Source organism: Aplidium turbinatum, chromosome 1 (genome assembly GCF_918807975.1).
Source record: "Aplidium turbinatum chromosome 1, kaAplTurb1.1, whole genome shotgun sequence".
Taxonomy (NCBI): Eukaryota; Metazoa; Chordata; class Ascidiacea; order Aplousobranchia; family Polyclinidae; genus Aplidium; species Aplidium turbinatum.
Genome location: NC_137472.1, coordinates 43140512 through 43155931, shown reverse-complemented (window position 1 = coordinate 43155931; position 15420 = coordinate 43140512). Strand labels below are relative to the sequence as shown.

At 43.5% G+C, this 15420-nt stretch overlaps 1 protein-coding gene across 1 annotated transcript; it reads right to left on the bottom strand.

Moving 5' to 3' along the window:
* Positions 1 to 6497: 6497 nt before the first annotated feature.
* Positions 6498 to 12095, bottom strand: LOC145766073 (uncharacterized). The gene is made up of 2 exons (XM_082577732.1): positions 8630 to 12095; positions 6498 to 8368 (listed from the first exon to the last, which is right to left on the bottom strand). Exons 1-2 carry the CDS (start codon positions 12093 to 12095, stop codon positions 6498 to 6500), a joined length of 5337 nt encoding a protein of 1778 aa, XP_082433858.1.
* Positions 12096 to 15420: the final 3325 nt, after the last annotated feature.

Sequence of the window (15420 nt, the reverse complement as noted above, 5' to 3'; positions counted from 1 at the left end):
ACAATATTATCAATTTAGTTTGTTTTTATTTCTGACCATCACAACGAAAAAACAATATACGACAAACTTAGCACAGATCTATAAAAGGTAGAAACGACAAAACGCGGACGTTATAACGTGCATGATACCAAAGCAGGACAATCAGTTTAACATGACACGGTCGCAAGTCGCAACAGCAACCTGCAGATTACATATACGCTGACATGAGGCGTAAGTAATTCCACATTGCTTATGGATAATTCGACGCGACTTATGGGGCATTTGGGTAATTCGACGCGACTTAGGGGGCTTATGGGTAATTCGACTCGCGTCGAATTACCCATAAGCAACGTGGAATTACTTACGCCTTCATGTCAACGTATATGTAATCTGCAAGTCGCTGTTGCGATTTGCGATCGTGTCACTTAAACTGATTGTCCTGCTTTGGTATCATGCACGTTATAACGTCCGCGTTTTGTCGCTTCTACCTTTTATAGACCTCTGCCAAGTTTGTCGTATATTGTTTTTTCGTTGTGATGGTCAGAAATAAAAACAAACTAAACTGATAATATTGTGAGCGTTCTCGAAACATTACATATATAAACAAATTAAGCGAAGATTTCACGAGCGATTGCGTGGCGGAATGGTATAGCCAAAGGGCAATTGAATTTGGTGACACGGGTTTGATTCCCACCCTTGTCATTATTCTTTTTTTTCTTTAATTATCAAGTTTAAAGCAAGAATTAAGTCTCTGGCTGAGTGCGAGAACGATTGCTATGCTGCAGTCACCTGGTTCATAGGGAAAATTGTCCAATGTTAAGGTGTTTTATCGGACAAAACACTCCATCTGCTGCAGCAAACTGCAGATTACACATCAGCGGACGGGAAGGCAACGAAGCCAATCTTCGTGTCCACCTTTAGGCATGCCTTCAAGTGTCCTGCTCTTGAACGGTGTCGAACTATATTTTGGAACGCCCAGCCCGTGCTCCTCACCACTCGGCTATGCAGCCGACTACTAGGCTTCTAGACGGCTATAGACTACACTCTACACTATACAGGCTTATGGGTAATTCGACGTTACTTCTATGTAATTCAATGCTACTTATGGTGCCTATGGGTAATTCGACGCGACTTATGGGGCTTATGGGTAATTCGACGCGCCGTGCTCCTCACCACTCGGCTATGCAGCCGACTACTAGGCTTCTAGACGGCTATAGACTACACTCTACACTATACAGGCTTATGGGTAATTCGACGTTACTTCTATGTAATTCAATGCTACTTATGGTGCCTATGGGTAATTCGACGCGACTTATGGGGCTTATGGGTAATTCGACGCGACTTACGGGGCTTATGGGTAATTCGACGCGACTTATGGGGCTTATGGGTAATTCGACGCGACTTATGGGGCTTATGGGTAATTCGACGCGACTTATGGGGCTTATGGGTAATTCGACGCGACTTATGGGGCTTATGGGTAATTCGACGCGACTTATGGGTAATTCGACGCGACTTATGGTGCTTATGGGTACTTATGGGTACTTATGGGGCTTATGGGTAATTCGTGGGACCCAGCGGACGTCGAATTGTCTGGACTGGAGCATCCGTCCACAGCCTACCCAGCTGTAGCTGCTACAGCAACATCCCGAATACCAGCATTGTAGTTCGGATGATCTGCGAATGATACCTTGCTTTTCTGCGAGTATGAGTTCATTGCAAAGAAAAAAACAAACTTCCAGATCGAAAACGTTGCAGCCAAATAATGCCTAACTTGATTATACACCGAATGAATTTGTAGGGACCCGTAATGAATGTTCATTGTTTTTAACCTTGCAAAATGTTTTCTATAATATTTGTGTTCTTTTAGTTCGTTATTTGCGTTCTTCTGCTGTCATCGGGGGATTATAAACTTCAACAAAAAAACTAAAACCCTTGAAAATTGAACTGAATCGAAATCATGATTCGAAACATAAAATTAATCTACAACAGCGTTTCTCAACCTGGGGGTCGTGAAGGTCATTTCATGGGGGTCGCAAAGATATTCATACAAGATTTTCGAAATCGCAAAAACTTTCAAATAAATGAAAAATCTTTGCAGCAATCACTTTAGTATACAGTATAATGTTGTAGCAAGTGACTAATTGGTTGCACTGTTACGAAAAAAAACGGTACGCAGCTGAGTTGTAGGCCAATTTATCATCGTTTGTTCAGGTAGAACGATATTTCCCTGAGCTTAAAAAAAGAGATGCCGCATTTGTACAAAATCAATTCCCTACTGATTTGGATGTTGCTGATATTCCAGATGAATAACAAGACCAGCCATGTTACGATCATCAAAAGGATTCTTTCCCATGTGACTTTTTCATGAAATGCCACTCTCTCAGTTCTGGTGTGCTATGCCGTGTGTAAATCATACCCACAACTATCTGAACAAGCTTTTCGAATATTATTTCCATTTGCCACAATATATGCTACCTCGCTGCGAAAATCTTTTTTCAGCTCTTGTCCCAGGGTCTTGTCTTGTCCATATCAAAACGAAGGCAAGAAATCGAAGGAAAGTTGAAGATGATATGAGATTGGCGTTATCAAGCACCCCTAAACACTAATTTCGAAGTTGGCCATGCAGTTACAGAGTCAACCATCGCCTTAAAAGTTGTGACATTCACCATAGTTGTTTGAAATTAAATGTTATTGAAATGTATTTTTGTGCTAATTTGTATATCTATAAAAAAAAAAACATAACAGGAAGGGGGTATCAGGCTGTATTAATCACCTAAAAGGGGTCATGAACCACAAAAGGCTGAGAAACACTGATCTACAACCATAACTGAACTGATAGCAAACATCCATAGCAAACATCTGAAAAAGAGAATAGGCTACCAGAGGCTCTGAGGCTACGATACAAAATAACAATTTTAATATGGAAATGTAGTTGAGTAACCTAAGTCAAAAACTTTGAAAATGGTACGGCATTGCTTTTTAATTGTTTTTTATCTTTGTGTTCATGAAACAATAAATTTACTCATGAAACTTTTTCTGTTGGCGTAAATAATTGCGCATCCCGATATTTGAGGGAACGACATCGATGTCACGACATCGGCAAGGGACGACATCGACGCCACCCGGATAAGACGACCCGCATCAATGACCCTCTCCCAACAACACATCTCTGGTTTAGAGGTAGATAGGCTTTCTGTTGGTGAACACTCCTTACAAATGATTACATGCAGGAGGCGCAGCACATTCTATTTCTGTAAAATCGTATATTACAATATTTGTACCGGTATGTGTTAAGCTATCCTTTTATTTAATTTGATAGACTAACCTCTGTAGCTTATCAGTAAATTACAGTCAACCAGCGGTTTAAGGGAAACGGACTCGGTTTGACAAGGACTTGTTCTCAAACTTATAACTTAACCTAAAGATAGCCTGAGGCTCTGAGCAAGTGTGCAAGCACGAATAATGTGAGTGCGCGAGGTTCCGAGTTAATGACAGCTGCAGCCAAACTTACTGTTCATCTTGGCATCGGGAATTTTAAGGGCAGTGACGATTCTGAAATCGTCACGGATTATTAACCAGGTGTTGCATGGTGACGCTGGTGATGCAGATGTAGCAGCGTTGCCCCTTTTTGCTAGAAATTAACAAAACTTATCACGATGAAGGCCTCCACCTTTTTCAGGTTTACAATGCAGACGAGGCAGAACATGGTTTGGTGTTCTATTTTTAAGAATATTAAAGTTCGTCGAGGTGAGGAAAACTTCAAGAGAAAGAAGTCAAGCAGGGAAAGGCTATCCGTTCTGGTACGGTAGAGTTCTATCAATGCTATCAATACTCACTGACTAAAGCCAGTGTAGGCCTAGTAGGTAAATAATAATCATGATTTTATTTGCGCCTATTGCGATGGCGTAGCCTACAGAACACTGTCATCACAGATGCGATACAACTGACAACAGGAAGCAGCGAAATTACATATAGGCAAGTCAGCTGGTCCCCTCGTTTTGGCTTGCCATTCCCGAGACGCAGCGGGTCCCACGAATTACCCATAAGCCCCATAAGTACCCATAAGTACCCATAAGTACCCATAAGCACCATAAGTCGCGTCGAATTACCCATAAGTCGCGTCGAATTACCCATAAGCCCCATAAGTCGCGTCGAATTACCCATAAGCCCCATAAGTCGCGTCGAATTACCCATAAGCCCCATAAGTCGCGTCGAATTACCCATAAGCCCCATAAGTCGCGTCGAATTACCCATAAGCCCCATAAGTCGCGTCGAATTACCCATAAGCCCCATAAGTCGCGTCGAATTACCCATAGGCACCATAAGTAACATTGAATTACATAGAAGTAACGTCGAATTACCCATAAGCCTGTATAGTGTAGAGTGTAGTCTATAGCCGTCTAGAAGCCTATAGTAGTCGGCTGCATAGCCGAGTGGTGAGGAGCACGGGCTGGGCGTTCCAAAATATAGTTCGACACCGCTCAAGAGCAGGACACTTGAAGGCATGCCTAAAGGTGGACACGAAGATTGGCTTCGTTGCCTTCCCGTCCGCTTATGTGTAATCTGCAGTTTGCTGCAGCAGATGGAGTGTTTTGTCCGATAAAACACCTTAACATTGGGCAATTTTCCCTATGAACCAGGTGACTGCAGCATAGCAATCGTTCTCGCACTCAGCTAGAGGCTTAATTCTTGCTTTGAACTTGATAATCAAAGAAAAAAAAGAATAATGGCAAGGGTGGGAATCAAACCCGTGTCACCAAATTCAATAGCCTTTGCCTTAACCACTCAGCCACGCAAGCGCTCGGGAAATTTTTGCTTAATTTGTTTATATGGGTAATGTTTCGAGAACGCTCACAATATTATCAGTTTAGTTTGTTTTTATTTCTGACCATCACAACGAAAAAACAATACACGACAAACTTAGCACAGATCTATAAAAGGTAGAAGCGACAAAACGCGGACGTTATAACGTGCACAATACCAAAGCCTGCAGATTACATATACGCTGACATGAGGCGTAGGCTAAGTAATTCCACGTTGCTTATGGGTAATTCGACGCGACTTATGGGGCATTTGGGTAATTCGACGTGACTTATGGAGCTTATGGGTAATTCGACGCGACTTATGGGGCTTATGGGTAATTCGACTTGCGTCGAATTACCCATAAGTCGCGTCGAATTACCCATAAGCAACGTGGAATTACTTACGCTTTCATGTCAGCGTATATGTAATGTGCAAGTCGCTGTTGCGACTTGCGATCGTGTCACTTAAACTGATTGTCCTGCTTTGGTATCATGTGTCTCAAACGTTTTCTGCCTAGACTGGATAAAGTGCAGGCCTTACTTATTAGAAGAAATGGTGTATTGAAAACGACAATAATAAAACGAAACAAACAGTTGCTTACCGAATTCTTACATATTCCCTAGTCACTCCAAATCTCCAGTTCTCCAGATTTATAAAACAATGACCACTCCAGTCCATGCCAAAACGTAAAAAGAAAGATCAACTAGCAAAAATTGTTAATGCATGGCCGGGTCACTCAAGCATGAAAATAGAATGGAGCAGAGATACAACAATAATATTAAATGGGCGGGGAATCGTTTCTAACATACCCACCCCCAAAACCAGAGTTTAACAAATGAGGGTTTTACCACTGTAAAACGATTACAACGAAGCAAAATACAAACCAACTAATTGCCACAAGGTGGCCAAATAAACGACAATGAACATGAATTATGCAAATATCGACCAGAATCAAAAATATTCGCGGTTAGCAAGGATCACAATTGCAACACAAAGGCTGGCTTGCATTACACACAAACTTAATAGAACATGCATAACAGTAGCCTACAGAAGGACATCGAAGACACGCCCAAGAGGAGTTAAAAAACCCTTTTGACCAACATGCTTAGCGATTGCTAAAATTAAGCACAAAAACATAAGTCTACCGACAACTGGAAGTCAGCATAAACGGATACACGAAAAACAAATGATAGCATACATGGTACCAGTGGCAGAAGTGGGGATATGGCATAAACAAAAGCACACATACAACCTAATACTGCACAATGCTATGACCAGCGCAAGTGACATTAACGTCAGAGCAAAAGTAGGCTACCAGAAAAAACACGCGACTGTTAAGTCGAGTCGTGATAATTAAGCAATGAATTGACAAAACACGAAAAATAATATCGCACATAGCAAAAGCATTAGTAGTGAGACAGGTGTGTGAAATAGTCAGACCAAAAACAGAGCTAGACTGCTACAGTGTAAATAACTGCAGGATGCAAATAGAAACAACACTATTAATGGGAGTCAATAACACAGTTATGGCAGAACTGCTGGATGCAAATGCATCGACGACGCCGCGCTAGCTGCGGTAGTGAGGAGCACAAGAATAATAATAGTAAAATAAACACAAACACGCAATACAATTCAAATATGAAACCTAAGCAGCATGAGCAATGTCAGTTGTGCAATCGTGCCAACCAGCCAGCCTAGAAAACAAAATTGTCATTTTAAAAGTCCATACTGCCCTCTAGCAGGCAGATCTTTCTGATGTCGCGAACAAACTCTGTACCGTCAGCAACCTTTACTCGCACGCGTCTGACAAGTTTATTAGTGTCCGGCATAACTTCCTTTACAATAGCCTTGGGCCAGTGCCCACGTTTAGTTGCCTCGTCCGTTACCAGTACCAAATCGCCTGGTTTCAAGCTTGGAGATGTGCCAAACCACTTTTGTCGGGGCTGCAACAGAGGGAGATATTGCAACAGCCATTGTTCCCAAAACTTGTTTGTGAGGTATTGGGTCTTTCTCCAAGAGCGTCGATAACCGTCAGCCTTCATAAAAACATCTGGCGGTAGGGTGTCACAAGCTGATCCGGTGAGTATCATACTTGGAGTCAGGGCTTGCAGATCATCTGGTGACGATGGGAGCGAAGTGATGGGACGATCGTTTAAAATTCTTTCAATCTCTGCTACCAGCGTTAGAAGGTCGAACTCATCCAACGTAGCGTTTCCTACCAGCGACCGCATCAATTTTCTTAATAAACGAAAAAATATTTCGTAGAAGCCGCCTTGATGTGAAGCACGCGGAGGGTTGAAGTGCCAGTTCGTTTCATGCCGAAGTAAGGCATCGGTGACTTTCTTTTGATGGAGGTTCTTGAGTCCTTGCCGAAGTTCGCGGTCTGCAGCAACAAAGTTTCCTCCGTTGTCACTGTACAGATCAGTAGGACAAACGTTTCTACGGCTGCAGAATCTTCGGTAGGCTTGAATGAATGCACTTGCCTCCAGGGATTGCACGACCTCAAAGTGCACAGCACGGGTCGCCAAACAATTAAAAATACAAACATATCGCTTAACACTGCTGCGGCCGCTCTTTACCATCAATGGACCAAGAAGGTCAGTGCCAGCAGCTTGAAAAGGAATGGATTTGTTTACGCGTGGAGCAGGTAAGTTGCCCATCTGCTGTTTTCCGGCGGTAGCTTTCCAAAAACGACAGTTCATACAGGAATGCAAGACCCTTTTGACAGCTGATCGCCCTTTGACAATCCAATAACGGGAAGCAATGGCGGTAAGGACTTGTGAGCATCCCATGTGTCCTTCTCGTTCGTGATACCTCATGATCACTAGATCGGTGATTGGGTGCTGATATGGGAGAATGATCGGATGCCTTCTTCCGCTTGACAGAGAAGATTGTTGCAATCGCCCACCAACTCTTAACGTTTCGTTAACAACATAGGGGTTTAGGGACTGTAGCTCCTTCAAAGCCACATGCTTCTTCAACTGCAGGTCGGACACGAGTTCCACCGGGGCGTCAAATCCTGGGTGGTTATGGAGAACTGCGAACACCGTCGGGTATGCTTGATGCTGGGCGGCTGTGACAATGGCAAGTTCAGCTTCGTCCATCTCCTCGACACTGAGCGAATCTGTCTTAACAGTCAAGGAGTCATCTCGGCATTTCCTTTTCAGGTACAATTTGAAGCGAAGCAACCATGCAACCGTTCTTTGCAGATCGTGGAAATGCGAGTAGCGGGTAAACAACCGACAGAGAGAGTCTGAGTCCGTAATCGCGTGTTGCTGAGCTGAGCAATATTCAATGCTTTTAACCTCTGGATCGTCTGACGAAATTCCGCCAACAAAGTCGGGCTGGTTTGGCCAATTGCTCGTGACATCATGCAAAAACTTAGGACCATTAAACCAAAGCTTAGCGGTATTAACTTTATCAGGCCAAACTCCCCGAGACGCGAGGTCAGCGGGGTTTAAAGTAGTCGGTACATAATGCCATTGATTGACACTGGTAAGCATGTGAATAGTGCTCAGCCTATTAGCCACAAAGGTGTGGAAACGAGTCGAAGTATTATTAATGTAACGCAGCACAACAGTTGAGTCTGTCCATAAGACAACACAATTGAATTTAAAATCACACTCCGTCAGGATAAAATTGCAGACTTTGGCAGCGAGCACAGCAGCAGTGAGCTCCAGGCGAGGTACGCTAACAGGCTTTAATGGAGCCACTCGAGCCTTGCCAAATAGAAAATTACAAATTACTACAGAATCATCATAAAACACTTTAACATAAAACACGACCCCATAGCCACTGGTACTGGCATCACAAAAACCATGCAATTCAAAGCGGATAGCACATTTACCAAAAAGAGTCAGGCTTCTAGCGATGGAAACACATTCAAGCTCTGGAAGGGCCTTTAACCAAGCTTCCCAATTAATGTTTACTGGCCCAAGGCCATTAAGGGGTTCATCCCAATCAAGTTGAGCGTCACATGCCTGCTGCAGGAGTTGCCTAGCAGGTAAAATGAAGGGTTGTATTAGACCTAGTGGGTCGTATGTTTGCGAAATCATGGAGAGAACGCCTCTCCGGGTGTTAGGCTTTTGTTGGATACTCACCCTCACCTCCATGCAATCGCTCGCAGCATTCCACACAACACCAAGGGTTTTCTGCGTTGGAAGCTGGCACTGAGGCAAATCGACCTTCGACGCCAAGTCTTCCTGCAACACAGAACTCAAGACCTCTGCACTGTTAGACAGGAATTTAGTTAAATGGAAGCCGCCACTTTGTAATAGTTCACGCAGTTGTTGTATTAGTTCGATAGCCTGATCCGGCGATTCACATGAATGACAAATATCGTCAACATAAACATTTTTTAAAACTGTGTTAACAGTGTTTTGATCAGCACCTGCTTCATTGTCTTTGGCAGTCATCCGAAGTGCGAAGGCAGCACAGCATGGCGACGACTTTGCTCCAAACACATGAGTTTGCATACGGTAGTCGACAGGTTCCCCCTTGAGATCATCGTCCGGATACCATAAGAATCGAAAGGCATCCCTGTCTCCTTCGTCTACACGTACTTGGGAAAACATGGCCTTAATATCGCCCACAACAGCGATCGGATGTTGCCTGAAGCGAAACAATGTTCCTATAAGGTTATTGGTGAGATCTGGGCCATGAAGCAGCTTGTCATTTAATGACACGCCTTTAAACTTCGCGCTGCAGTCGAAAACGACTCTAAACTTGGCCGCATTGGTCGTGCAGTGATGGGGCACATAGCACGTCTTCCCTGGTGTGTCTACCACACCAGTTTCAAGTGGCACAGCATAGCCACATTTAACATATTCCTGCATTTTACCACGATACTCATTGAATAACTCCGGGTCAGCAATAAATCGGCGCTTCATTCCCTCTAAGCGCTTGAGTGCCATAGAGCGATTATTGCACAAGTCCGGGTCTTCATCCTTCCACAACAGCCCTACAGAATAGTGTCCATCCACCTTCTTCACCGTGTCCTGCATGATCTGCAGCGCACGTTTATCCTCAATTGAAGGACAGGGTACCTGTGGCTCACCGATGTCATTAAAATCCTGCAACAACACATTTAACATTCTATCGCAAGACTCTTTTACGCTAAGAAAGTTTACCATTACTGGTGAGTTGAGTTGCCTATCGCCGCCATCTTTCCCATAAATGGTCCAACCCAGAAGAGTGTGCAGTCCACATGGTTCTCCTGGTGCGCCAGTACGAACTTCCTGCAAAAGATAAGCCTGGTGAAGATCGCTACCCAATAACAACTCAACCTTCCTATCTTTTAGTTCAGGGAACTTTAAGTCCTCCAAATGACTATATGCACTACTAAGTGCTTCGGTGGGGATACTGTGGCTGACATCAACAATCTGGTCCATCACCAGAGCATCTGCAACGGAAAACACAGCTTGCTCTTCCATTCCCTGCACAGCCAAAAAATCAATTTTCTTGTCATGAAAGGAGACAGCATTGGTGGTCAGCAACTCTACATTGCTTTTCGTCGCAGCAACTCCTAAGCGAGATACGAGGCTTGAGGAGCATAGACTGACGCTGGACCCTTCATCGATAAAAGCATAAGTATAGGTATAGTTGGAGGGGTCCCCAGCCCATACCTTAACTGGTAAAACCTTAAAAATTGTTGTCCCAGATGTAGCTGGCACAGTTGCGGACGTTGTTGCTGAGATGCTCTTCCTCGGGGAAGAGGGACTTTCCACTTCCACACGGTTTACATGCAGAAGTGAGTTATGCCTCGATCCACACGTTGCACAAGATTTCTTAAATCTGCAATCAACCACTCTGTGGCCTGCTCTCAAGCAACAAAAACACAGTCTATGCTTTTGCACCAGGGTTCTTCTTTCTGCAACAGGTTTTTGTTTAAACATCTCACACTTCCATAGGGCATGCGACTCTGCACACAAACAACAGGACTCTTGTTTATGGTTAGCAGATTGGGAAATCTGCTCTTGGGTTGTGCAAACCGGAGCACGCTTGTAGCCACCTTGCGGATTAGATCGAGCCAGCGATGGTTGTGGAGCTCTCTTAACATCTTTGCCTGGTTGCATAAGATGGCCATATTGGCTGTCGGCTCGAGAGGCTGCATCCTCGACCAAGACTCTTAAATCACCAAACGTGGCACAGTCCGATCCTAAGTGATTAACATTAACGAACTGCTCCTTTAGCTTATAAGGAAGTCGCAGGAACAGCCGTTGAAGCACCTCATCACTGTTTAAAAGATGGGACTTACCCCAGCCATCGAAACTGACTTCACACTTATACATCTTGTCGCAAAGCTTTGTGAGGCCCGGCGCATCCCACTCTGAAATAGGGGGTCCTTGCAGCAAATCTTCCTTCACTTTGGCCATGAGTTTTCCAGGGTTGCCAAACCTTTTTCTCAATCTATCCCATGCCATTCCATATGCTCTTTCACTATTTTGCAAGCAACTCAGGCCAGATATTACTTCCAAGGCCTGGCCTACACAATTGTCCTCCAAAAAGGCGATGCGATCTTCAAAGCTTAGATAGTTTGACTCAATGTATCGTTCAAAACGCCTTTTAAAGTTAAAGAACTTTAACACATTGCCGTCAAACTTCTCCAGCGACAACCGAGGACCATGAACATTTTGAAACCCTGCACTGAGCTGGGGTTGAGGCACGACGATGGGAAATTCACTACTATTATTAGCTTCAGTGCGAAAGGGAGATGTGTAAGGATTAAGAATATTACTAGCACTACTGCTGCCCTGAAGGATACCCTGTTCTGCTTTTACAGGTGGTATCTTTACACCACTCTCACGGGGTGTCACGTGACTGCTAGACTCAGCAGCTTTGCCTGTGTCACTGCCTGCATCCATAACTACCGATGATGTTTGATGTGACACTCGCTTGGATTGCTCTCGACAGCTTCGAATGAGGGTAGAGCATGCTTCAAGCAAACCATAAATGCTTTCCCCCATACGGTTCATCCTAGATTCTATTGAGCCTGATTGCTGTGGTTTGCATTTGAGTAAATCTAAACGTTTAAGGGAGAGCTTCCTTTGAAGTTCAAGGCATCTTTTCTTTACCTCCAAAACTTCAGAAGAGCTCAGGAAATCATCACTTGAGCATAGCTCCATGTCGATGGAAGTTATGCCAAGCTCGATTTCAACCAGCTCTTGTTCTAACACAACAAGACCTGGCAGCTCTTCGCTACTGTCATGTTGACCACTAATATTAGAGGCGGCCTCATGCTGCTCTGTTGAGCCACTAGCATAACCATTTGGCTTACTCCGTCTTGGAGTTTGCTTGGGCTTTTTACGAGCCATAATTAACACACAGCAATATACAAGCTACAAAAAACAAAATCTGTATGGTACTTACCTTTGGTGAGGTGACAATTGACCTTCACGATGTTACGGAGAATGTCAGTAAGCAACCTACTAAAATTACAGGGTTTAACGGTAACCAGTTCTACCTGACTAGAACAATGGCCTGACAGAGTACAGGCTTAGAAGCTTCAATCTTTGGCAGACCTGACAAGACTGCCCAAAGTGAAGATCTATTTACAAAATTTAAACCAAGTTTACAACGTGGCGGGCTCAAAGGCACAAACCAAAAAATGAATCCTTGGCAGACCTGAAAAGACTACCCTAGGATAACAAACAACTAGTTACAAAGTTCAAAGAAACTTTACAGCATGGCAGGCTCAAAGGCACACACCAAAAAAATGAATCCTAGGCAGACCTGAAAAGACTACCCTAGGATAACAAAACAACTAGTTACAAAGTTCAAAGAAACTTTACAGCATGGCAGGCTCAAAGGCACAAACCAATAGTGAATCCTTGGCAGACCTGACAAGACTACCCTAGGATAACAAAACAAATTACACAACTAGCTAAAGTGAGCTAGACAAAGGCACATACCATAAATGAATCCTTGGCAGACCTGAAAAGACTACCCTAGGATAACAAACAAATTACACAACTAGCTAGAGTTAACTAGACAGGCATAACCTTGCACCAAGCAAAGGTATGTTTTATAAATGATGTCTCAAACGTTTTCTGCCTAGACTGGATAAAGTGCAGGCCTTACTTATTAGAAGAAATGGTGTATTGAAAACGACAATAATAAAACGAAACAAACAGTTGCTTACCGAATTCTTACATATTCCCTAGTCACTCCAAATCTCCAGTTCTCCAGCTTTATAAAACAATGACCACTCCAGTCCATGCCAAAACGTAAAAAGAAAGATCAACTAGCAAAAATTGTTAATGCATGGCCGGGTCACTCAAGCATGAAAATAGAATGGAGCAGAGATACAACAATAATATTAAATGGGCGGGGAATCGTTTCTAACATCATGCACGTTATAACGTCCGCGTTTTGTCGCTTCTACCTTTTATAGACCTATGAACCAGGTGACTGCAGCATAGCAATCGTTCTCGCACTCAGCTAGAGACTTAATTCTTGCTTTGAACTTGATAATTAAAGAAAAAAAAAATAATGGCAAGGGTGGGAATCAAACCCGTGTCGTCAAATTCAATAGCCTTTGCCTTAACCACTCAGCCACGCAAGAGCTCGTGAAATCTTCGCTTAATTTGGTTTATATCGGTAATGTTTCGAGAACGTTCACAATATTATCAGTTTAGTTTGTTTTTATTTCTGACCATCACAACGAAAAAACAATATACGACAAACTTAGCAGAGGTCTATAAAAGGTAGAAGAGACAAAACGCGGACGTTATAACATGCATGATACCAAAGCAGGACAATCAGTTTAAGTGACACGATCGCAAGTCGCAACAGCGACTTGCAGATTACATATACGCTGACATGAAGGCGTAAGTAATTCCACGTTGCTTATGGGTAATTCGACGCGACTTATGGGTAATTCGACGCGAGTCGAATTACCCATAAGCCCCATAAGTCGCGTCGAATTACCCATAAGCCCCATAAGTCGCGTCGAATTACCCAAATGCCCCATAAGTTGCGTCGAATTACCCATAAGCAACGTGGAATTACTTACGCCTCATGTCAGCGTATATGTAATCTGCAGGCTTTGGTATCGTGCACGTTATAACGTCCGCGTTTTGTCGCTTCTACCTTTTATAAATCTGTGCTAAGTTTGTCGTGTATTGTTTTTTCGTTGTGATGGTCAGAAATAAAAACAAACTAAACTGATAATATTGTGAACGTTCTCGAAACATTAGGCTACCCATATAAACAAATCAAGCGAAGGTTTCACGAGCGCTTACGTGGCTGAGTGGTTAAGGCAAAGGCTATTGAATTTGGTGACACGGGTTTGATTCCCACCCTTGCCATTATTCTTTTTTTTCTTTAATTATCAAGTTCAAAGCAAGAATTAAGTCTCTGGCTGAGTGCGAGAACGATTGCTATGCTGCAGTCACCTGGTTCATAGGGAAAATTGTCCAATGTTAAGGTGTTTTATCGGACAAAACACTCCATCTGCTGCAGCAAACTGCAGATTACACATAAGCGGACGAGAAGGCAACGAAGCCAATCTTTGTTTCCACCTTTAGGCATGCCTTCAAGTGTCCTGCTTTTGAGCGGTGTCAAACTATATTTTGGAACGCCCAGCCCGTGCTCCTCACCACTCGGCTATGCAGCCGACTACTAGGCTTCTAGACGGCTATAGACTACACTCTACACTATACAGGCTTATGGGTAATTCGACGTTACTTCTAGGTAATTCAATGCTACTTATGGTGCCTATGGGTAATTCGACGCGACTTATGGGGCTTATGGGTAATTCGACGCGACTTATGGGGCTTATGGGTAATTCGACGCGACTTATGGGGCTTATGGGTAATTCGACGCGACTTATGGGGCGTATGGGTAATTCGACGCGACTTATGGGTACTTATGGGTAATTCGACGCGACTTGTGGGGCTTATGGGTACTTATGGTGCTTATGGGTACTTATGGGTAATTCGTGGGACCGGACGCGCCGCATGCTGTGGAGTGGTGTCAAATCCACGTCTTTTCGAACGTCATGCAGATGTTCTCACCACTCGGCTACGCAGCTGACAAAAAAACACCAGCACTTACGCAACTAAATAATTGAATGCGACATTTCTGTAGCTGGTCACAACTCCAAGAAAGCTTGGTTTATCTTTGCTATATAGGCTACCAATTAGCCTATAGATTTTTTTTTGTATTTTGTGCCTGCTGTTCAAAAATATCAAGAAGTTGCCATAAATGCCATAAAAGTTTACCCCTGATGAAGTACGATGTATTTTAATTCTTGGCAATGCCCTAGCGCACCCTAATAAAAAGAAACGTGTAAGTGCTTATTGCAGAATAAGGGTTGTTTACATATCAATACAACATTAGTCATGGCGCCAATGGACCAGGGCTTTATCGGTGCCTTGAAGAGACTCTACGTTTGTCGATACCTTTGAAGTCTTGACTATCATAGGAGATGAAACAGATTCAGAGGTTGACACCAGGGACAAGCGTACCTTACTGAATATAAAAAACTATAGTATTTGCTGTATTATTTGCAACCTTGCAGCAGCTTTTACCACAAAAGGCCTGGGTGTGACTCAGCCACTTGCGTACTGGTGTCGGACTATTCTGCTTCAATATGTACAAATGGGGGAGGGTTTCATCCGCCAGAATGTAAGTATG

Coding starts and splice junctions, on each gene's coding strand:
- LOC145766073 (XM_082577732.1), bottom strand. CDS start 12,095: ATGGCTCGTAAAAAGCCCAAGCAAACTCCAAGACGGAGTAAGCCAAAT. Junction 8,369..8,629: donor TAGAAGCCTGACTCTTTTTG/GTAAATGTGCTA, acceptor TCTTATGGACAG/ACTCAACTGTTGTGCTGCGT.